General features: G+C 40.8%; 1 protein-coding gene and 1 pseudogene across 1 annotated transcript; both read right to left on the minus strand.

Annotated features, from left to right (window-relative positions):
* Positions 1-1,247: 1,247 nt before the first annotated feature.
* Positions 1,248-23,293, minus strand: GOT2 (glutamic-oxaloacetic transaminase 2). The gene is made up of 10 exons (XM_037816391.1): positions 23,099-23,293; positions 14,936-15,092; positions 12,489-12,617; positions 9,660-9,719; positions 8,996-9,157; positions 8,657-8,761; positions 7,322-7,472; positions 6,669-6,834; positions 3,577-3,727; positions 1,248-2,457 (listed from the first exon to the last, which is right to left on the minus strand). The coding sequence occupies exons 1-10, from the start codon at positions 23,185-23,187 to the stop codon at positions 2,335-2,337; spliced, it is 1,293 nt and encodes a 430-aa protein (XP_037672319.1). The 5' UTR covers positions 23,188-23,293; the 3' UTR covers positions 1,248-2,334.
* The window catches only part of LOC119518385, a 40,254-nt pseudogene continuing 39,800 nt past the window's right edge, over positions 23,283-23,736 (minus strand).

The following is a 23,736-nucleotide window of genomic DNA, read 5'->3' on the forward strand; positions in this document are numbered from 1 at the left end:
TAAAAAAAGTGGTCAAGTTGAGAATGTTTATTTTTATATGTTTCCACACACACTCAAAAAGAGCAACTAAAGAGATAATAACAATTAAATGTAATATGTGATCCTGGATAGGATCTAATAATGGAGGAGAAAAGGCTCAAAAGGCCATTATTGGGACATATGAAGAAATTGGTTATAGACTGTAAGTTTTGTATCAATATTAAATTTCTTGAGTAACTGTTAAAGTGGTTAATAAGTGAATATCCCTGTTCTTAGGAAATGTACATGGCAACATTAAGTGTACAAGGAGCATAATGTACATAATCTACTGTCAAGTGTTCAGAAAATAGAGGGATAGGATGATATGGCAAAGGTAACAAAATGCTAACAGTGGGGGGATCTGGGTATCTGGGGGAGGGGAGGTAGGTTGGAGTTCTCTGTATAGGGTTTGTATTATTTTTGCAAATGTCCTGTAAGTTTGACATTATTTTAAAATAAAAAAGTTTAAACAAACACACAAAAAGCCAGCACTAGGAATGGTCTCTGGGTGTGTCCTGCTCCACTGCCCATCTGGCCAGTAGCCATCTCATCTTCAGTAGCTCCTAGTACTAACCAGTGGGGATACAATAAGCATTGGCAGGTCTGACACCAAGCAGGTTCTGTTGCTCTATGTCCACTGTCAGAATACATGACCTTATGCTAGAGGTCCCAGACTAGCTCTTTACTGTTTGTATCTTGCTTGACAATCATTTTTCAAAAAATGAGTATGCTGCCAACTTTTAAGCATCAATACACTGCCATGAAAATTGAGATCTCCATTTTTCTTGAAAATTTTAAGACGTGCTACCGTGGGCTTTCATTCCCACAGGCCCCGTGATTTCACTACTCCCTGACACTGTGGATGAGGGTTGGTACCCAATGATCATCTGATATCCAGTTCACTTCAATTTTTTTACTTTACAGTCACTTTTCACTTATATTACCTCCTTGGCGCCTATAGACATTTGAAGTCGTGACACCTCCCACCCTCTGCTTACGTCCAGAGGATCCTTTGTGGTACTCACTCCACTTGTCCTCCAGCCCTTTGGACTGTACAAGCCGAATGGCAAGATGAAGGAGTTAAAGATGTGTCTTCAGGCTGCATTTGGAACAGCCAACACATCTCACTGGCTATGAGCGGCTGAACATGACTCCAAACTTCTGGGGTATACATCCATGTCTACTCCCTTCCCCCCTTTCAAAATAGAAGACAACTTAGTAAACATTGGTTGGGTCTACAGTAATTTTATTGTAACAGAGAAACCAAGCTGTAATCTTTACACAATTGGAGCAGATGGTGGTTATCTTTCCAAAGGGTGAAGCCTGAGCCTGGCTGGCAGCATACACAAGTTTATAGCCGAAGTCCAGAAGATCCTCTTTCCTGGTACTGCTCAGCGCTGTCTGACTCACACTGAACAACAGGAAGAGGTCAGCTGGGCAGAGGCAACATCCCGGCAGGAGACAATCACTGAAGAGGATAATGAACTTAAAAGTGCAGTTACCTACTCTACACTATTCTTAACTGCAAAAGGTGAGGGAATGGGATGTGCATTAAATTAAGCTCATCATTCTTGTAACGAACAAATCATGACAGGATGAGGTTGTTGGTCAATCAAGCAGTAGAATGACACGATGATTTAGGCTTGTTTTGATCTTTGTGCTTAAGGAAAAGAAGGACAAGGATAAGGGAGAAGAGGGGAACGGTACAATGCTTGCAAGCACTAAAAAGGAAAGCCTTGTTTCTTTTTTTTCTTAAATAAGACTGGAAACAGCATCTTTTCTTTTCCTTGCTGCAGAGGCAGCAGCAGCAGGCTCAATGGTTTTCATAACATGATTTCCATGGCATGTTCTGTTGATAAACTTGCTCAATAATGGGAGGACACAGAGGCCAACTGTTAATGTTAGAACTAGTCTTTCTCACAATAGCATACATGCTATTCTTCATAGCACAGAGGAACCCCTCACCACAGTAAGGTGTTTCAGTTAAAGCTGCTGAAATATTGCAATGGTGTGATGGACAGGTTTTTTGGCTCTTTCTTGTACGTGTAAAACTCTTTTGGAAAAGCTGGAGACAAAAAGATGGGGGAGAGTTTGGTTTGGAGCCACAAAGTTCCAGATACTAGCCCCAGGTGCCTCTGCTCTATTTCTATACAAGTTCTTCTCTGAGAAACACATTCAGTGGCTGAATGTTAAGCACTGTGGTTGAAAGAAATGATCTGCTCACCACCATCTGCCCTTCTTCATCCTTCTTGTGGAGCTCACAACAGCAGAGGCTGAAGACAGAAAGGTTGTCTCTGTTCCCTCTCAGCAAGGCAATTACTTAGTGACCTCATGGACGGCATGGGCAAGGTAGCCAACGTTGCCAGAGGTGACCCCTGCCACAGAGATTCGCCCGTCCTTTGTCATGTAGATGGAGAATTCCTTGGTCAGCCGCTCCACCTGCAGAGAAAAGAGAGCTCAGGCACATCAGAGGGATCCCCCAGCCCTGGCATGGTGCAGTAGTCAACTTGTTAAAACTGAACAAGAACAGAAGCTCTGTTTTCTACATAAACCATAGACCCAGAGTTTGATGTGCTACTTCAGAGAGACAGAAAAATAAAAAGCTATTTTAAAGTAGGAAGATGAATTCTAAGGTTTGAACAGATGAAAAACTAAGAGTTAGCGTTTCTTGACTGAAAGAGGGAAAAGAAATGAAACAAAATAAAGTTTCAGTGGCTAAGATGTTTGAAGTAGAGTTGAGAGATCATTCTGGAGATTATTCTTATGCATTATAATACTTCTTTTTAGTTTCTAGTGTATTAGAATAGATAGAAGGAAATACCTGAATCTGTTGAATGGTAATCCAGTAGACTTGATTCTTGATGATGATTTTATAATTATATAGCTTTTATTGTGGGACTCTGTGATTGTGAAAACCTTGTGACTGAAGCTCCTTTTATCCAGTTTATGGGCAGATGAGTAATAAAATAAAGACAAAATATATATATATATAAATAATAGTGGGTAGGGATAAGGGATATGGAATGTTTTGGATGTCCTTTTTGATTTTTTCCCTTTATTTTGGAGTAATGAAAATGTTCTAAAATTGATTGTGGCAATGAATGCACAACTATATGATGATGCTATAAGCCACTGACTGTATATTTTGGATGGATTATATGGTGTGTGAATATATCTCAATAAAATTGCATAAGGAAAAAAAAGTCAGCATTTGTAGAAAAACATAACTGGAAGCCAGCTCTTTCTCCCATCAGTATTCAGGTCTCTGTTTGACAAAGCTATCATTCTGTCATCTCTTTGAACAAGCAATATCGGTCATAAAAATGACCCATACAAACTGCTCTTCAGAAGTCTGCAGCCTCATGAAGGATACAGATAGGTAAACAGCTAATAAAAAAAGCAAAACAAGATGAATGCTATGTACTACACCTTTACCTGAAAGGGCTCCAAAAAAATCTGTTTTTAGGGTAACCCTGAATGGGAGGTGACCTATGAAGAATTCTGGTATTCAACGACTAAGCAATCTGTTAGCTGCGGAGAAGTCAACAGTCCACTCACCTGTTCAGGCTTTAGCCCTGTGAAACAGAACATGCCAATCTGGTCAGTGATGTGCTGCCAATTGTGGGAGGAGCCTTCCTTCTTGAGGCTGGAGACCAGCTGAGTCCGCATGCTAATGATGCGGTCTGCCATGCCTTTCACTTCTTGCAACCTGTAAGAAAACCCCCAGATGCAGCTCAGTTCCGGCCAGGCACTATTGATAGATAAGTCAGAGCTCACAAGATTTTTACCTCCCTCAAATACTTCCCTTGTGTGCCTCAATTCTTGGTCCTATGGTGAGTCACATGCTGTCATTCGGATTCAGGGAAGAAAGCTATTGTATAGCATTCTGTTTTATTTCCTGCCTTCACAATGAAGACAAGGTACCATGAACCCACAAGGTGCCAAGCCCTGAGCTGTGCCAAGCACAAATGGAGGACCCAGAGGTGGTTTTCGCATCTTAAAGCTCACAATCAGTCTGGGCATCAGACCTGTAAACAGCTAACCATGGAACAAGGCTAATAGAAGTTGCAGTGCTGTGCTAAGAAAGCCCCAAGAAGGCTTGCTTCGCTCCGAATACAATTTCCCTCTTCCTTGGACTCTACCCTTCCATTCCATTCCCACGGCTCTACTGGAGATCCTTGTTCCACTAGACCACGTAAAAACATTTGCAGTTTATCTCTCTGTTCTTATGTATTTACTTTTCTAAACCAGATGGTGACATCGTGTTCAATTAGAACAGAGAGTTGCAAACTTCCAGTTAGAGACCAAATAAGTGTCCTAAGTCAAGCTTTGTTTGACTCAGTTACACCATTCTGAAATTGGGCACTTCCACATAAAAACTTGGATTTCTCCTTCTCTTGAAAAATGAGAAGCTGTCAATACTGCATCAACAGTGTGATTTCTGGCTGGAGCCCCTGGCCCCTCTAGCCATGACATCTGATTTCAAATTCACCATTCACTTTGAGGCCTGTGTATGACACAGCTGGATTCAACACCTTGGCAAAACCCCTCCACGCTCCCTGTTGTCCACAGAATAAATCTCTGACTTTTCACAATATCAGTCAAGTTACTTCATGATCTGCTCCCACCTTGCCTTCTACATTCCTCCTCATAGCCAATATTTTTGTCACAAAGACCAATACACTCTACACAACACAGGTCACATGTCTGTGTCTTTTCTCACGCACATCTCTCTGCCCAGTTTTCCTTTTCCCCTTCATTTCCTTTGGAAAAAAGGCCTTCTCCTCTCATCAAGCCACAGCTCAAATGCCGCTGTCTTTTAATACATCTTCCCTAATTCCTCACCAGAGTATCTCCTCCTCCGTACAGCATTTATTTCATTTTTGCCTTGTATCAATGTTAAATTCGTATGTTTCTCACTAGATGATAAACTCCCTGTGGGGTTCTTCATCATCTAGCACAGTACTTTGTACACTATAGACTCTCAAATGTGTATTGAAATGCACATATTAAAAAAAAATAAACAACTTCCTAACCATCAGGGAATATGCAAATACAAAAAAACACTTGAACAAAGCCAGCCCTACACATACATGTATTAGTGTATTATATAGAATATTACAACTATGGATCACTACAGGCAAATGAAAAAAATTGGGTTACAGTGGCTAGAGTAATGGTTAGTTTTTTTCCCTCTCTCAAACTTTCTGAAATGTACCTAAAGGTTAATTTTTTCCCCCTAGTCCCTCAAGGGGACCTTGCAAATACTTTTTTATTGTCTGCCCAAAGTACTCTGGGGTGCCTTGGGGTATCATATTACCCTATACAGAACAAAAAGATCTCATTCCCCATTCTAGGTTCCATGTAACCATAACATTAATTTTTTAACAAAAAAAATGAACTTATAATTTTAAAAGTAGTCAATTTTTGGTAGATCTAGCAGGAATCCATTGTATGGAAAGAAATAAATACAAAACTATCCTAAACTAGACTCTTACTATTTACTTCAAAGTTCACAGGATTAATTTAAGGTAGAAAACAAAACAAAGCAAAAATGTTTTGATATGACCAGGTTCATCTACATAAGAAGTTTCTTGGTGACAGCAGATTTAGCTTTTCTATTCAAGTAGCTGCTCAGATCTGCCCCTTCAACTAGCCAGCTAAGCAGGACAAACTCACGTATAACTAATTACATCATCTACAAGCATCTTGGTGTTTATGAACTCTGAATTATCTACAGCAGGACCAGCAAACTCTCTGTAAAGGGCCAAATAGTAAATATTTTAGGCTTTACAGGCCATACGGTCTCTGCGGCATCTACTGGGTTATAGCCGGAAAGCAAGCCACAAGTGATCTGTAAACAAAGGGGCAGGTTGTGCTCCAAAGAAACTTTATACTGTGGGAGGGGAGAGCCAGAATTTGACCCACACAACATAGTTTGCCAACCCCTGTTCTAGAACAATGTTTCTAAATTGTGTCATGACCTAGTTAGTTGGTTATAAATATTGGACTATAGCACATAAAGAACTAAGTATTAAACTTTAAAAACAGTTTCAGTTTTACATACATATAGGTATGTGCATTCAGGGTCATAAGGTAAAACATTTCTTATATGGATTGTGGTAAAAAAAGATTAACACTAGAGAACAGGTACCAAGAGAGTCAGACGATATGATTAATAAAAAACAAAATTATGTGGAAACATCAGTTCAGCCCTATCTATTATTAGGATAAAAACAAAAATACGATGTTCTTAAAAGTTTTCCTTTTTAACATGCTTATGAATTCAGGGAAGTCAGGCTTTATTTAACATGGAGATACCGGAATAAAAGGATCTGTTTTTTCTGAATTGTGCTTGTCTCCTACAGGGAAAGATGAACTCATTTGCTTTAAAGTGCTGACAGAAGCACACTTCTTTTCTCCTTCCTCCCCTCCCAGGTCCTACAGAATCTGTGCAGACCAGGAATGTCGCTAGAGGTCAGTTGTAAAAGAACTTTGAAGGAGCGGTGGTAGGAACAGGCAGACAGTGGGGACAGGCAGTGGTAGGAACTGGCAGACAGTAGGTACAGGAGGTGGTAGGAACAGGCAGACAGCAGGGACAGGACATGGTAGGAACAGGCAGACAGCAGGGACAAGTGCTGGACCTTTACCATTGTTTCCGCAAATCCGGGCTGGTCAGGATGGCTGCAGCGATCCGGGCCCCATTGAGAGGAGGGTTGGAATACATGGGACGGATCAAGATCTTCAACTGCGATTCCACCCTTTTGGCTTCGTCGGCATCTTTGCAGACCATAGTGAAGGCTCCCACACGCTCACCTGGGAAAAGACAGAATGGAATGTGTCTTCTAGTTCTGTCATCTAACGTACCAGAGTAAATCATGATTAAATTTGCTAGATAGGGTTCTTCATCAGCAGCACCACAAAAGTGATTTGTAGTGACAAATAAGTGTTCAACAACCAGAACAGTGGATCCAGGTACAAAAGAAAGTCTGAGTTCTTGAGCGTATTCAAGTCTCATTTTATTTTATTTATATTCTTGGCTCATGGATCAGTTGCTTTTGTTTAGAGAGGCAGTAATCAGTTTTCTTTGCCAGAGGAACTCAGGGACAGTAAAGATGTGGTGAAGAAGATCAATAAAATCCACTTTGCCAATCTTTCCTCTTTGGATAAATGAGGAACAGGGACACAAACACACACAAACACTTGCACACCCCAGAACCTAACTCCACATCTTTGTGGCATCCTCTCCCAGCTCCTCTTCAAATTCATCAGAACATGCATCACGCTGGGTCCTTTAGCTCACCGTATAAACCCATGTTCTTGGCATAGGACTGGCAGATAGAAACATTAATGCCCTGCTCGATGAAGTGGCGCACAGCCCAGGCATCCTTGTTCCCATCACCACTGGCAAAGCCCTGGTAGGCCATGTCAAAGAATGCAAAGAGATTCTTTTTCTGGGAAGGAAAGACAAGACCAAAGCTTTAGGCAGTTCCCTCTGAAGATGCCCATTTGGTTACTAGTGCTTACTGGGACCACACTTGCCCAGTAACACAACCAGAGTCAACACAGTTTTTGCCCCAGATGGCAGTTTGGGAGATGTTTTAATTTTCCTAGAGTTAGGATATTGGCATACTTTTTTTTTTTGATGCAGGATGGAATTTTTTTTTATTAGAGTTTGTACATTTACAGGACAATCATGCTAAAATATAGAATTCCTATATAAACCCAATTATTAAACACCTTGCATTGGTATGCAACATTTGTTACAAATGATGACAGAACATTTTATAATTGTACTATTAACTATAGTTCATGTTTAACTAGGGTTCACCATTTGTGTAGTGTAGTTCCATCAGCATACATTTTTTTTTTAACTTGAATGATGCTGGGGTCAAAAGAAGAAGCACTTTTCGGGCTATAATCTGAGTAATTACTTTGGTCCAGGCAACACAGGGACCAAGATGCTTTGAAGCTCAGCATCAGTCTCTTCTGGGGGTAATACAACCCTAGCAACTTTCCAGCTGAGGCTCAGGGATGGCCTCATTAGAGCCATCTCATCTTGAAAGTTCTGTCTTAATGCAGTTTTTCTGTCTCACTGTTTGTGGCTTAGATGTGACAAAGGTGAAGAAAGGGAAACAATCAAAAGGAGTGAAAATGGGGAAATGAGACAAGGGAAAAATAATCTTCTCCTTGGGAATTTTGATTAGTTCCTTCTCTGGCAGCTGACTATGCTACATGAATGGTAATGGCAATGCTGAGGACAGCGGTAAGGAAAGGAGGGGACATGAAAGTACATAAACAAATGAACAACTAAGCACTGTCTGTGGCAAATATAGGTACAAGCAGCAGACATCCTGGGCCAGTGGGTACCTCTTGTGCAAACCAGCCAACGGCAAATTTTATAAGAACTCCCTACACCCATGCTAAAGAACAAAAGTGATTTTCAAATTGCTGGTGTAATCATCAATTACAGAACTGCTAATTATGTAAATGAGGAGCCCTTTTCTGGGAGTTTCCAATGAGTAGAAATTTCTTGCAGGCTCAAGCTTAATTAATTCTTGCTGTTAAGTCTTTGCCAAGCTAAGCATCTAAACCTAGTTACTACACAAACTGTCAGCAGCCAGTTTATCCTCCTCACCTTTACCAGTGTTGCTATTTCTTTCCACTGCTCAGGCCGAGGGTCCACTCCTGTGGGATTGTGGGCACAGGCGTGCAGGAGGATAACACTTTGCTCTGGTATTTTCTAAAGACAAACACAGCCAAGAGATTGCTTTGCAGCTTTAAAGGAGATGATTTACCTAAAATGCCAAAGGATTATTATCCTCTGATAAAGTAACAAAGATAACCCAATGCCTGGAACCAGCTCATCCCCAGTACTTTAAGTCGGATATTGGGATCCAGCCGGGAGCCATCAAATCTCCACAGGGAGGTGTATGCCTTGTTTCTCTACCCCTCCCACTCTGAAAGCCACACTTACTGAAATGTCCTCCATAGCACCGGTGAAGTCAAAGCCACAAGTCTTGGGGTCGTAGTATCGGTAACCTTGGAGCTGCATGCCAGCATCCCTGAAGATGGGTGTGTGATTTCCCCAGGTTGGTTTAGGAAGAAAGACATCTCGGCTGAACTTAAAGAATCTTTGCTAAAAGATGAAACGAAATCAAAGAAAGTTGCTATTTTTTATTGGCTTGACAATTTTATCTACTGAAACCCAGCTGCTTTCTGTGGTTGAGACAGTGTACTGATGCAGCAGCCAGACTGCCTGGTGGGAACCCAGGCTCTGACAATTACACTGGCTGTGCCCTTCACTTTCTTCATCTGCGAAATGGGGGTTAATGTACTTCCCTCATAGGGTTATGCTAAGGATTACAAGAGTTAAAATTACACTCCTGCTAACAGTAAGTACTCAATAAACTATAACTGTTATGATTATATCTTCTATGCATTTTCTTCAAATACTTGTGTTTCTTCAAATACTTTTTCCCAGACTCCATTTTTCAGAGAACACAAAATCTGACAATTTTTTGGAAAGAGGAAATATACTTCTTAGGTCAGTAGCCAAACACACAATCAACGGGAAACCCCATCATCCTCAACTTACATACCATCTTTCAGTCCTTTCCTGAAGGAATTTTCAGACTCACCAGGAAGCTGGCTCCAATTCGTAAGGCCCCAGTTCCAGAAATGGTCTGCACGGTGGCGTACTAAAGGGGAGACACCATGGTCAGCAAGGTGTGACACTCTCTCTATAGGTCTAGAACTTACTAACTAAACTGAGGCCAAGCCCATACGGGGGCCTGTTCTGTACAGTCAGTTCCACTCATGCTGTAGGAGCAGAAAACAATGTCCAAGTGAATTATCTGGAAACAGAGAGGACAGTGCTACTGTTTTACTTGCCCATTGGCTGAGAGACACTCTCCTCACCTGCTCCCAAAACAGGTATCTCTCCAGATTCCAAAACCTTTGCTGATGGAGAAGCTCATTCTTTAATGCCTGTTACCAGTATCACGCCAATGTGATATGGAAAATTTTCAGGATGCAAAAATTCCTTCACCGTATGAGATTCATACAGAGAAAAAAAGGCACTTAAGAATAGTCACTGCATTAAAACATTATTTTAGAATTATACAAAACAGAATGACTCTCTGAACAAAGTTCCTTGAAAAGCAATTTGACAAGCTTAGGATAACATTACTATATTTTGAGGTTGTCGGAGGTCCCTCTCTATGAGCCTTCATAATCTGAAAATATCAATACTTTGGGCAATAGGAAGCAGACTAAAAGAAACCTGCTTCTTCAAATAAATCAACTTCAGGGATGAGTAAGCAACCAGAGTAGGTTTAAGAGATTTTTTTTTTTTTTTGGTAAGGCTTCATACAAGTACAAGGTTTTTTATTCTTTATAAAACATAAACATATTTTCTGGACTGGGGTGTCAGTGGATTAAACTAGGGGAAATCCAACTAAACAAACCCTTTACATTTGACTCTGTAAAGTTTGGCATGATAGAAATAAAAACCTAACCCTGCAGACTGTAGGTCTGACAACATCAGTTATTCACAAATGTGCATCAATTTATAAAGGGCAAGTTGATGTTATTTTAAGATAGGCCAGTCTCATACTCAGGTTACAAGTGGCTAGACTGGCACACTCAGCAAAATCACAGAATGAATTAAAAATACAGAAGTTTTATATGAAGTATCTAGAAGAAGGGAATTTGCAGAGACAGATGGTAGATCAGAGGTTACCAGGGGCCGGGGAAGTGGGGAATGGAGCGTTAATGCTTAACAGGTACACAGTTTCTGTTTGGGGTGATGAAAAAATTTTGGTGATGAATGGTGGTGACGGTAGCTCAACACTGGAAATGTAATTAATACCACTGAATTTTATACTTAAAAATCGTTCAAGCAGATAATTTTGAGTTATATATACGTTACAACAATAAAAATTAAAAGCAAAACAAAACAAAAGAGAAGTTGTTAGAAGGGGTTAATAGGCAGGTAGATTGTATGGCTATCAACTAAACCATATTTTGCCCCTGACTTAGGGTAATTCCTATTATACGCTTTTCTGAGTTAATGAACTAACATGTGGACTGTGCCGGTTTGGATGTATGTTCTTTAATGCAATCTTATGGGGGCAGATGTATTACTGTTGATTGGCTTGGACTCTTTGGATTAGGTTGTTTCCATGGAGATGTGACCCACCCAACTGTGGGTAATACCTTTGATTAGATTATTTCCATGGAGGTGTGGCCCCGCCCATTCAGCATGGGTCTTGATTAGTTTATCTGAATCCTGTAAGAGCTCAGTGCTGCAGCTAAGAGAGACATTTTGGAGAATGCCATTTTGAAACACAACCTGGGAGCAAAGAAAGAAGATGCCCCCCACATGCCTTCCCAGACAACAGAGGTGTTCCAGATGCCGTTGGCCATTCTTCTGTGAAGGTACCCTATTGTTGATGCCTTAGCTTAGAAACTTTTATGGCCTTATGACTGTAACTTTGTAACCAAATAAACGCTCTTTATAAAAGCTAATCCACTTCTGGTATTTTGCATAATGGCAGCATTAGCAAACCGGAACATGGACTTACACCAGTTTTGTGATAAGCTGTATTTATTCTGGCCTTGTAAGGAGAATGTTGGCTTAATTTTGCCACTTTGTATGTTTTTTACAGGCTTACCCAGAAAAATAAATATTTATACATACAAAGGGATCTATTACAGAACATATTTTTTTCAAAAGAAAGTCAACCACAAGCCACATGAAAGCCCCCGGCTGGCCAGCTGTACTGTTCTGTGGCCTGGCCATGTCCCTTGGGGGCCTGAGACTGACAGGAGCAACTGGCTACTCTGTGGAATCAGTTTGTAAAAAGCTTTTGTCTAGTGACCCTCAGGGCCATCGTTCTCCTACTAAGAAGGTTCTCCAGGGAGCCGAGCTGCAAGGAGGAGATCAACTAGGAGATATTCGTGATATGGAAAATTTTCTGGGCTGTGGTGATGCTCTCAGGACCACTGAGAGTGGGGGCAGGAAGGAAGTGTGGTCTTCTCTCTTTGAATGTCCAAACTGGCTGCAAAAGGATAACAGAGGGGTCCAGACTGGTCCTGGCCCCATCAGTCCACACGTGGTTTGCTTCCTGCGTGAGTCCTCCATCCAAGCTGGAAGCTTAGGACATGAAGGTGAGGGTGAATTAAAGGCCTGAAACTAGACAGTGTTAGGCTTTTCTAAAGCATATTCAATGTAAAATGAACACAAGTACACACAGACTAAAAGCAGGCAGTGCCAAATTTATCAGTCAAAGTACTACTCCAGTTTTAGGATTGCTACTCCATTTTCAGAATTGGTGTTACATGTAGCCTTTAATTAATGCCAATTTACTACTGACTACACATGAATGAGCTATCTTTTCATACTTGTTTTAATTTGGGGACATTAAAAACTGACACCATATGATGCCAGAGTCTGCTCAGCTTACCCGGCCATTTTTCAACACTTCGTTGTTTTCACCTAGTGCCAGTTCTGCAGATGCCTTACAAAATTCAGCCAGTCCGATGATGGGCAGGTATTCCTTGTCCAGGTTTTTTGCAGCAATCTGGGCTTCGGCCTAGACCACAGAAAATGCACCCATTAAGTTTTCCCTCTTTACCTGGAACTACCATGATTAATATTTAATGCTTTATAAGTTAAATTTTAGAAGACTTGTTTTTTTAAAACTCAGTTTTACTGATATATATTCACATACCATACAGTCATCCATGGTGTACAATCAGCTGTTCATAGTACCATCATATAGTTGTGCATTCACCCAATCTATGTTTGAACATTTTTCTTACACCAGAAAGAATCAGAATAAGAACAAAAAATAAAAAAATAAAAAAGAACACCCAAATCATCCCCCCATCCCATCCTATTATTCATTTAGTTTTTGTCTCCTTTTTTCTACTCATCCATCCATACACTGGATAAAGGGAGTGTGATCCACAAGGTTTTCACAATCACACTGTCACCCCTTGTAAGCTACATTGTTATACAATCGTCTTCAGGAGTCAAGGCTACCGGGTTGGAGTTTGGTAGTTTCAGGTATTTACTTCTAGCTATTCCAATACATTAAAACCTAAAAAGTGTCATCTATATAGTGTGTAAGAATGCCCACCAGAGTGATCTCTCGACTCCATTTGAAATCTGTTAGCCACTGAAGCTTTATTTCGTTTCATTTCGCTTCCCCCTTTTCGTCAAGAAGATGTTCTCAATCCCATGATGTCAGGTCCAGATTCATCCCCAGGAGTCATATCCTGTGTTGCCAGGGAGATTTACACCCCTGGGGGTCAGGTCCCACATAGTGGGGAGGGCAGTGAGATCACCTGCTAAGGTGGCTTAGTTAGAGAGAGAGGGCCACATCTGAGCAACAAAGAGGCACTCAGGGGGAGACTCTTTGGCACAATTATAAGCAGGTTTACCCTCTCCTTTGCAGTAACAAGAGACACCTTGATTTTTATTTGAAGTTAATGTCTAAGAAGAAAGGTAAGTAGAATACTTGATATTTTATATCACAGAACAGAAATACCTTTTTTTTTTTTAAATTTTTTTTTTTAAAGTTAAGTTTTATGGGGCTGGGTCTATAGACTCTATTGGTTACCATTAGTCAGAAAATGAGAATCTCTTGGTTACCATTCAATAGAAAATGGCATTCTTGGAATTTGGCAAGAAGAAAGTTTTAAGAGCAATACAAAGTAGATATAAGATAATAAAATCAAATTAAATCCCTAAAAAAGAAACATTTCAAGGTATATGCCAGTCTAAGAGCTCTGAAGGGTTAATAGGAATAGTCCCCTATCTTCAGCCTTTGGCATCAGATCTGGCTGTCACTTATCATCTGTGGGACCCTGGGTAAGTTATGTAAGCTTTCTGACTCTGTTAATTGGGAAACAACTGCATCTACTCCTCACACGGCTGAGGTGAGGAGATAATGAGGTAATATACAAAAGTGCTTGGTGGCGTTTCAGCCTGCAACAATACTTAATACTTACTGAATACTCTGATACTCAATACTTGATTTACTGAGGCTGAAAGCAATCCCTGCATGACCTCAAACCCAGCTGGCAGATTTTATTTTGTCAGCTGGCAGTTTTTAGGTGAGTCTTTTCATCACAAAGACTTCTTGAGTCACTTTTTCTACTCAGAGAATTAAAGAGTTTGAAGGAACCTGAGATGATCCCTAGTTCACACTCCCATCCACTAAGAAATCTCCTGCACACCTGGTTCTACTACTCCAGTGGCTCACGAGCTCTGAGCTAGCCTGTTCTGCTGTGTACAGCTCATATTACAGAGATCTTTACTCTCATCCCAGAGTATTCTTCTGTAACTTCCATTCACAGTGCCTAGTTCTGCTATACAGAAGAACAACATATCATTACCCACACCCTTTTGGGAGTAACTAAGAAGTACATATTTTATCAGAAGAGGTGCAGATGGAAAGGAAACACAGAACTTTAAAAAAAAACTACTCTAAAGGGTGTTATATTATTTTAAATTTCAATGATAACCAATAGAAAAGATTATTAAAAATATAACTAACATAAATAGAAAAGAGGAAAAAGTGAAAAAAAAAAATTTGCAGACCAGTAAGAAGAAAGGGCAAAGCATACCTCTGTACTGAAGTTTTATTAAGGTAATCATAATGAGAGAAATGGAAAATAACAGTAACCCTCACCTACAAGGGGCTATTCCTACCACCAAGAGGCAATGTTTAAAATCTTTATCTTTTTTGTGCACCCCAGGATTAACTACGCCTGTTGTGATCAATGAAGTTAATGCCAATACTGCTTCTGGAGCCCAGGTCTCCCAACTCCCAGTCTGCCGTCCTCCAGCAGCTCCCTCAAGTTTATCCATTGGAATTCAGCAGGAGATGGACAGTAAGCTCACCTTCCGGACACTTGGGAGCACATACGGCTTTCCATTATCATCCCGATAAGCCCCAACTCCAAGATTCATCTTTTTGCTACTGGTGTCTCTCTTGAAGGCTTCTGTGACTCCCAGGATAGGATCTGGGGGTCCCATCTCCACGTGGGCCCACCAGGAGCTAAAATGAGAAACATAGGACATCAGTCAGGTTAGCTAGATCTCCATGGCCAGAGATGTCTCTGACCAGCCAAAGATCCATTTCAACAAATGTTTGTATGTTTGCTATGCACAGGGTATGGCAATAGGCACCAATCACACAACAATGCATGAGACCTCAAAACACCTTGCAGGAGAGACAAATAATTTCAACACAAATGCTATGAGAAGCAGAAGGGGGTACCTGAACCATCCTGGGGAGGACAGGGTGTATGTTTATGCTTTTAAAGCAGGTCAAACCTGACCTGTATTCCCCAGGCAAAGAATACTTCATGTAATCTGGCCGTGAGAAGATGAGCATGGTAAAAGATGAGACTGGAGACGTAAGCAAGGGATAATGCAAGAGTACTATTTAACCCCCCTCCATGGGGCTTGCATTTTATCCTGTTCCCAAACTTGTAAAGGGCACCATTTGGACAGCTTGTCAAACATACTGGTTCCTGAGCCCCATCTTGAAAGAGTGAACCGTGGAGAATCTTCAAAGTTGATCTGTTTTGCTTTGTTTTGGTAGGTGGAATGGTGATCAGGTGAGGGGAGTGATGTGAAGGGACTTACACTTTTGAGAACCCAGCTGGTCACTGAGGGGGTACTGAATGCAGAGTAGTAAGTGGGGGAGGGTACAGAAGGATCACTGAAAAGCTGGCTTGTAACCCAGCAACAGAAAGAGATGAGGGTCTGGAGCAGGGTGGGGGGAGCTGTGTGGCCATGGAGAGACAGTTACTAGGTATTTAGGAATTAACCATCAGCAGGAGGAACTGGTTGTAACATCCCACTGGTTCTCTCATTAATTGAGTTAAAATGCTTGACAAGGCAGGAGAATTTTAAATGACTCTATTTCTCTAGTTTGTTTCTTCCATCTCTACTGATTTGAGGTTTTGTTTCTGGTTCACTTCTGGCCAATAAATTAATCCCTATCAGTGGCTGTAGTGATTGGGACTTTGGTTTTGTGCTCTGACCATTCACTCATCTCTGTAGATGGATGATAGAGACCGATTCCTATTGGGTGAGAGATGACAGAGAATAGTCTTTTTTGTTTTTGTCTACTTGTAGCTTAAAGCAATTAATGACTTGCAAATTTTTGATGATCAGACCTGAGTGTTTTGTGGGTTTTTATTCTTGACCTATGAACAAAGTTGTATATCTGAAGCTATAAGCTTTCTGTATGTCAGTAACTCAGAAAGGCTTTTTGTCTTTCTTTTTAAACCTAAATGTGTGAATATGAAATATTTTCCCTCTCTGGAGAGTACTAATAAATTAGATTTGATGCACTATTCTGATTGTCTTACAGCGATAAATATGTACTTCTATCAACTGAACATTTCAAAAATTTCCAGAAATAAAGGAACTGAATTTCTAATACTTTAAATGTGCTAGATTAAAATTTTTTTTTCTTATAGAAACTAATGCAGAAACATTTTAAAAATTCAGGTTCATATAAGTAAGGTAAATCTTTGGTAAATCAGACTAGATTAATTTTGATTTAATAAAAACAGCTACCTTTTCTCCGATTATCCTTGTTAAGTATAATACAAGCATAGATCTTATTCTATGCTTATTCTATTCTTATTTAAACTTATACTGATCCACTGGTCAAAAAAACTGTTACACCTATATGTTTCAAATTATGAAAAATGTGAATTTGTGTTCAACTTAATTGAATCATTATACTGATAAACTTTAAATTTCAACAGCAATTAAATGTATTTTAACTTTTTAAATCAATGGACTATTTTTTAGAGCAGTTTTAGATTTACAGAAAAATTGAACTGATTTAAATATAGTTTCCACATTACCCTGTCCCCCTCAGTTTCCCCGATTAACATCTTACAACATTATGGTACATTTGTTAAAATTAATGAACATTATTAATACATTATTATTCTTATTCACTACAAATCAATACTATTCAGTTTTGAGGAGCACTAGTCAGGTATATTGTAGAATGCCCCTCTATTGGGATTTGTCTGATGTTTTTCTCATGATTAGACTGTGATGATGGGTTTTTTGAGAGAACAGTAATTTTATTTTGTAGCATATAAGGAAGACAATTTCCAAGATTATGAGATGACTTAAAAATCTTGGACCAATATTAAATTGAGTTAATTAAAGGATTAATTAATTAATTATTGGATATCCAGATAATTTCTAAGTAAGACAGAAAATGGAAACACCGATTACTGAGCATAATTTAATTTAAAGTTTATATATATTTGCTTCTTATTTTTATATGCTTTAGAGAAGCTATTGCTTTGGGTCATTTTAATGAACATGCTCTTTGTTGCAACTTTAAGAAGTTATAAAAGGGAGGTATGTGGTTGTAGAAGTTGTGCTGTGTGCTTATGAGCTTTGCCAATCTGTTAAAATGTTTGTGTAGGACTGAAATTCCTTCTCCTCTTAGTTTTCTCTGTGAAATAGAAGTTACTTTTGCTAAAGGCTATAGTTAATGAGTGGCTGAGATTATACCAGGATCACTAGTGACAGAGAAAAAGCTGTGTTTGTGCTTTTGTTTTCCAGGAAAAAAGATGAGTGTTGTCCTATAGCAGCAGTTCTCAATCTTTTTGGTCTTTGGATCGTTTTCCACTCTTAAAAACTTATTGAGGACCCCAATAAGCTTTTATTTCTGTGGGTATAACTATCAATATTTACTGTATTGGAAATTAAAACTGAGAAACTTGCTAAACTTACTTTATAGGTTTATTTGAAAATGATGATGAAACCATATCCATTGCAATATCAACATAAACATCTTAATATTATTATGATAATAGACTTCCTGAAAGAAAACTACTGTTCTAAAGTTTCAGATAGTTCCAAATATGAAAGAGCACATGAAGAACCTTGGAATGTGAATTTTATTTTCCTTGATTTATAATAAATGAGTCTGAAAAGAAGCTAGAAATGTATTAAATGGATTTGCTCCATCTTGATAGGCTAAGTTTTCTTGGTTTAGTGATTAATGATTCACCGACAATACGAAAGGAGATGTGTATGTGTGTATGTTTACACACACACACACACACACACACACACACACACACAAATATATTTATCTTCTGCATAATCTGCCTAGAATAGTAGAGTTTCTGTGTTTTACTAGAATACTTTTCCAAGCTTTCGGTTGACTCTATCATGTCCTTGATTATTTAAGAAAAAACCCAAACAAACAAAAACGGTTCTTTGTTTACAAAAGAGCCAAGGTTCTTTACAATTGGGTTATCATCTATGTTTAATTTTAAATATTTTATTGCCATTTTGATTAAACAGGTAACTAATGATTGTAAGGCATTCACAATCCTATCTTAGTCAAGTGACCAAATCTCCTCTGATATCTTTTCTTATTTGGACTTCACATAATTGGATCCTAAATATAGAAAACATAAAATTTTCATGTTATCTTGTATACCTAAAACTAAATTTCCTAAAGAACCCCTGGGAAGCACAGTCTTTTCTTCCAATAAACACTCTCCTGGCAGAATGGATAAACTGAGGTTTTGCTTCACGGTAAACACTGTTCTATCCTTTTTCTTCAGGAGAAATAAGCAAGAAGCCTTTTATATGGGTTCATATTATATAAAACCACAGTTTTTATATTATATATATATTTACATTACATAAAACAAAGTCCTTTCCACTGCCTAAATCAGTCACTGAGAAGCTGCTATGTGCTAAGAGCTGGGAATGTAAAGAAGAATAAAACACATCCCTCACCACAAGAGGAGGACAGAGTGATAAAGAATAGGTGCAGGTCACAGAATATTATTTATGGGAGCTCGGAGGACAGGACCTAATAGCTTGGTGATGGGGAAGTACAGTGTCAGGAAGGCTTCCAGGAGGTGACCAATGAGCTGAGTGCTAAGGCTGAAAGGAGAAAAGGGGCATTTCAAGCAGAGGCATAAGATGAGGAAGAACTGGGTGTTGTTGCGGAACAAAGTGGAAGCTATGGAAGCAAGTTTCCAAATTATTTTAGGAGAAAGAGACAAGTTCTCTTAGATATCATTTAGACAATCTTAACCAATTAAACATCTCAGCACCGCAAAGCGAAGGCTCTCTGTGCACACCATGCTGACCAGCTCATGGAATTAGTTCTTTAGAATTTCTTTTCCAACTATGGCTGGCAATTTGCTGCCAGCCAGTTCTCACATACCTCACTCCTCCAAGAGGAACAGTGGGTGGCAGACCTGACATGGTAGTAGACAGTTAAATTTCTAGCCTCCTGACAAGTTGAATATCACCTCAGTCTGAATAGCTGTAAATGATATATACAGTTAATCCTCTTATTTAAGGGCAGATAATTCAGTTTTGGATTTCCTAGGCTCTTTTCTTGATGGTCTCTTATAATAGCTTGCCTTGGGCAGTTTCAGCACTGGACAAACTGCATGGATTCAAATTACAGCTCAGCCACCTACTAGCTGTGAGCATAGGCAAGTGACTTATTTCTCTAAGCCTCAATTTTCTTCATCTGTAAAACAGGGGCATAAGAGTACCTGCTTCACAGGGTTGTAATAAGGTTGAAATGAGTTGTTAAATATAAAGCACTTTGCCTGGCATACAGTGAGTGCTGGATGTTAGCTGGTATCTTTGTTACAAAATAATTACTAGTACAAGTTTACTTGTAAACACCCTGCAACCAGTATGGGACCTGGTGAGGTGAGTAGGCAGAATGGACTTCCGGGAGCACATGGTCATAAGACCTCACAAAAGCAGATCTTTTCTGCTTTTCCATCACTACCACTTAATTTTTTTTAGAATCTTGTGAGACATTATCACCTTTCTCCCTCACTAGCCAGGATTCAAAATCCCTCTGAATCCCTTCTTTTTTTGTTGTTGTTCTAGGCTGCTCAGTTGTTCTAGTATCTAAGCAATAATAAGAAACACATTTACCTCAAAGCAACTTCAGAACCGGGCCTGAAGAAAGCATTTGTCATTTCTTATTCCAGTTCAGATCCTGAAAACACGTAGCCACCTGCCTATCTATATCACTGTCACCAACTGCTGAGTGAAAGAATACTTTGAATGTCAAGGTCATATTAGACTACAAAAGAGATAACTTCTAAGTAAGGAATTTTCATTTCTTAAAAGTCCCCCCAAGGCCTTCAATCAATGAGAAAAATAAGCTGCTTGTTCTGAACGTAATTCATCGAAGCCATTGCCCCTAACACAAGGACAGAAGGCACCATTTTTTTCACAATAAACAGTGTGAAAAACACATTTGTTAGGTTCTTTAAAAAGCTATCTAGCATTGAAATTCCCTAGCCCTCAGTCTTCTGACAGAGATTTTAGGGAGAAGAGTGGTATTGCTCAAGACTTCTAAAAGCAAATTCAAAATACTGAATTTTGAACAATCTATGAGTAGGAATACTCAATTTGATTGTCCTACTTTAGTAATCATGTTTAATGTCCTCTATCCTTTCATTTTTCCATTCCGTAAGAGGGTAAAAACTCTATAGACACAACGTAAGAACTTGGACGTTTTAAAAGGGAGAGCATGAGATGAAAATAAGAGTCTTCTAGGGACACAATTAATACTGATAACATGTGGCCTATCAATGTTATTCCTATTAGTGCCCTTTGGACACAAGTTCAAGCCTCGGCCATTGAGCAATATTGATTAACCAACCAGAAGATGTTAGGTACAAAACATTCAGACAGCATTTCTAATTGAAAGGCCTTGCAATTTACCCTGGGCTTAAGCCTCCCTAGTGCTTTACAGTCTTAAAAATGCTTTCCCTCACCTTCTTCTCATTTTGAAGTGAGGAGAAGTTATAACTTGCCCAAAATTAGAGAGGCAAAGACGACTGAAATATTTTTTAGACAATACTACAACTTTGATCTTCTAACTACTGGTTATTGCACCACTATGGCTCACTGCCTTTCCATGGTTTCCCAATAGTTCTTCAGTTATTTTGGTGAATTAAATAATTAAAAACAGATCATCATATATCAAAATATGTCAGCATAGACATTTTTCTTTCTTCGTTGACCTGTGACTACATCTGATAACATGTCACTATAGCACAGTTCAACATGAAAAGGTTACATGTTCAGTGTTTTCTGTTGAAACTATCATATCTAAACGAAATACTTAAATTGACTCAAGTGTGAAAATTATTTCATAGGATAAATTTCAGTTCTTCAAAATACCGATTTTCAAGGTTTTATTGTATTACCATGGGCTGTGAAAAAAAAAAAAAAAACCTCAATGGACTGAGTTTATTTCAAACATTTCTGGCTTGCTCTCAGTAAAGATCACATATCATTGTTTGCATCTGAATACCACCTCCTCACTCAAACATTTTAAGACTTACTTTTTCATATACATTTTGCACCACTGTGGTTTCCCTATTTGCTCAGACTCTGATCTGAGATAAACTAAAATGTCATATTTGTTTCTATTACATTAATTTAAAAATCGGGGCTTAAAATTAAAATATTCCATTTGAAAGACATGCCAGGCGTCTGTTCTAAGTGCTGATCTATAACAGTGAAGAAAGGAAGTAAGGCGTCTGCTCCTATGGAGCTAACATTCTAATGAGCAAGAGACAGAAAAGAAAAATGAGTCAGGCTCTCAGACTGAAAGAATGACTGAAAGGTCACACCCACAGGTATCTTCACCAAGTACTTTAAGGAGGTCTTCAGGCCATCCAGCCAAATCCATAATACACGGAATTATTTTAAGATTACCACAACAGCAAAACAGACTTTCTCTTTCCCACAAATTTCTGGCACCCCTTTCTTTTCTCCAAATATGCTTTATAAATGGTTAGCCCCCACTTAATTCTGGCCCACTAGATAGGCAAGCTTAAAGAGCAACGCCCCCATGGAGGGCCAAGAAGTCAAATCAGGGACAGGGGAAAGCATGACAGCTTGGGCAAACCAGTGCTGTCAAAGAGTGTAGGGTTTTCGAAAGGACAGTCGGTTCTGCTGTTTTGTTCGGCTTTAAAGGGATCATACTTGCATTCCAACGAGAGCTCAAAGCACGTATGAGACCAAGGCTTTGCTCCCTGTAGTTGGTATCTGTTTGGAGGGTCGGTCCCTCATTAGGTAATACTTAAGCTCCAAATAGGCTTATTGAGTGAATTAATAGATCCGCTCTGGCCTCCATGAAGAGGAAATCACTAGCTCTCCTTATGCTCTGTAGTTTTTCTCTGTAACACTTGTCACAGTTTGAAATTATAATTTGTAATTTTTTGAATGACGTCTGCCCCTGGTCCAGCGCCTGTCTCTGAAAAACTGGGATTATGAAATATTTACGGAATGAAAGAGCGGGAGCCAATTTGGGGGTGGAGAGCAAGAATGGAGACTTCCTTACAACCGAACATCCCACGGGTTTTAAAATAAAAAAGGCGCACTACACCTCATCCCTTCCCACACGGGAACGATAACACAGGCAGGAGGGTGCGGGGCGCCAAGGTCACCGTGTGCAGAGAGGAAAGGGGGGCGTGAACGTCGCCACCCGGAGAGCCTTCCTTCCGCGCGCTTCCCTTCTTCTGCGGCCCCGGCCCCGGCCGGAGGAAGGCCCGGAGTGGTTCGCCCCGCAGCCCCCAGGGCGCCGGGTCAAGGGCACGAGAGGCCCGGGACGCCGCAGCCAATCGGTGCGAGGCCGGCCGTGCCCACGTGCCTCGCCACGGCGCCTCTCGACGTTCCCATCGAGCCGCCTCTGTCCTCAGGGTGTACGATTCACGCTCCCCACCCCCGCGCCCGCCCTTGGAGGAGTCCGCGTGCGGCAGCAGGCCACCCCTCCTTCACCGAGGGAATGCACTGGCACGCTGTCCTGTGGTCCTAGTGGAGGGGAGAGGTGGGACGCGGGAGACCGAGGGTCGGTGGTCGGTGCGAACTCTCGATTCTCCACCCCCAGTAAAGAAAGGAAAGACGAGGGGATGGCAGAGAAGGTGCAGTTGTGTAGGGGGCGCCCGCAGCTCGGCTGGGCAGGTCGGTCTTCCCGCTCCGTCTCCGCATTCTCCCGCTTACCTGGCTCTGGAAGAGGCCGCGGCCGCGAGGCCTGGGTGGAAAGCGGCACTGACCCCGGAGAGGACGCGGCCGGAGTGCAGCAAGGCCATGATGGGAGGCAGGAGAGCAGTGGATAGCTGTGGGACGGAGATAACCAGACGCGGACTCCTGCTGAAGGTAAGGACAGCGACTTCCCCGGGAGAGGCTAGCGAGTTCCCCGGTCCAGGCTAGAGCGGCCACCGCCCCCCACCCCGCCCCGCCCGAGCCGCGTCACAGCGTCCCCTGGCGGCCGGGGGCGGAACGGCGCGGAGCTCCGCAGAGCCGCCAGCCGGTGCTGGAGCCAGCACAGCGGAACCGCGTGGTCCCAGGAACGATGCCCGCACCGCTTATCGCCGCCCACAGTGCTCCGGGACCCGCTGCTCCGGGCACTTGACACGCTTCAGTCACTTAACCACTGTGGACCGAACAGGTAGCTGTCGACTTGAAAGAATGGCAAATGCAGCGTGAGATGGGTGAAGTAATTTGCCCACGGTGGCCGACCCTAAACCTCAGGCCTGTTTCCCTAAGTGTAAGTCACGGCTCCTTTTTGCTGGATGTGTCCTTATCCCTATTATGGAGAAGATAATGGTGCTATCACTTGGGGCTGTTGTGAGGTTTAA

Source organism: Choloepus didactylus, chromosome 22 (assembly GCF_015220235.1).
Source record: "Choloepus didactylus isolate mChoDid1 chromosome 22, mChoDid1.pri, whole genome shotgun sequence".
Classification (NCBI taxonomy): domain Eukaryota; kingdom Metazoa; phylum Chordata; class Mammalia; order Pilosa; family Megalonychidae; genus Choloepus; species Choloepus didactylus.

Excerpts from the sequence above, each read along its gene's own strand:
- GOT2 (XM_037816391.1), bottom strand. The coding sequence starts at position 23,187 with ATGGCCTTGCTGCACTCCGGCCGCGTCCTCTCCGGGGTCAGTGCCGCT. Across the intron at positions 12,618-14,935 it reads TGCTCCCAAGTGTCCGGAAG|GCCGAAGCCCAGATTGCTGC; the intron begins GTGAGCTTACTG and ends TCTGTGGTCTAG. Across the intron at positions 6,835-7,321 it reads CAAGAACATGGGTTTATACG|GTGAGCGTGTGGGAGCCTTC; the intron begins GTGAGCTAAAGG and ends GTCTTTTCCCAG.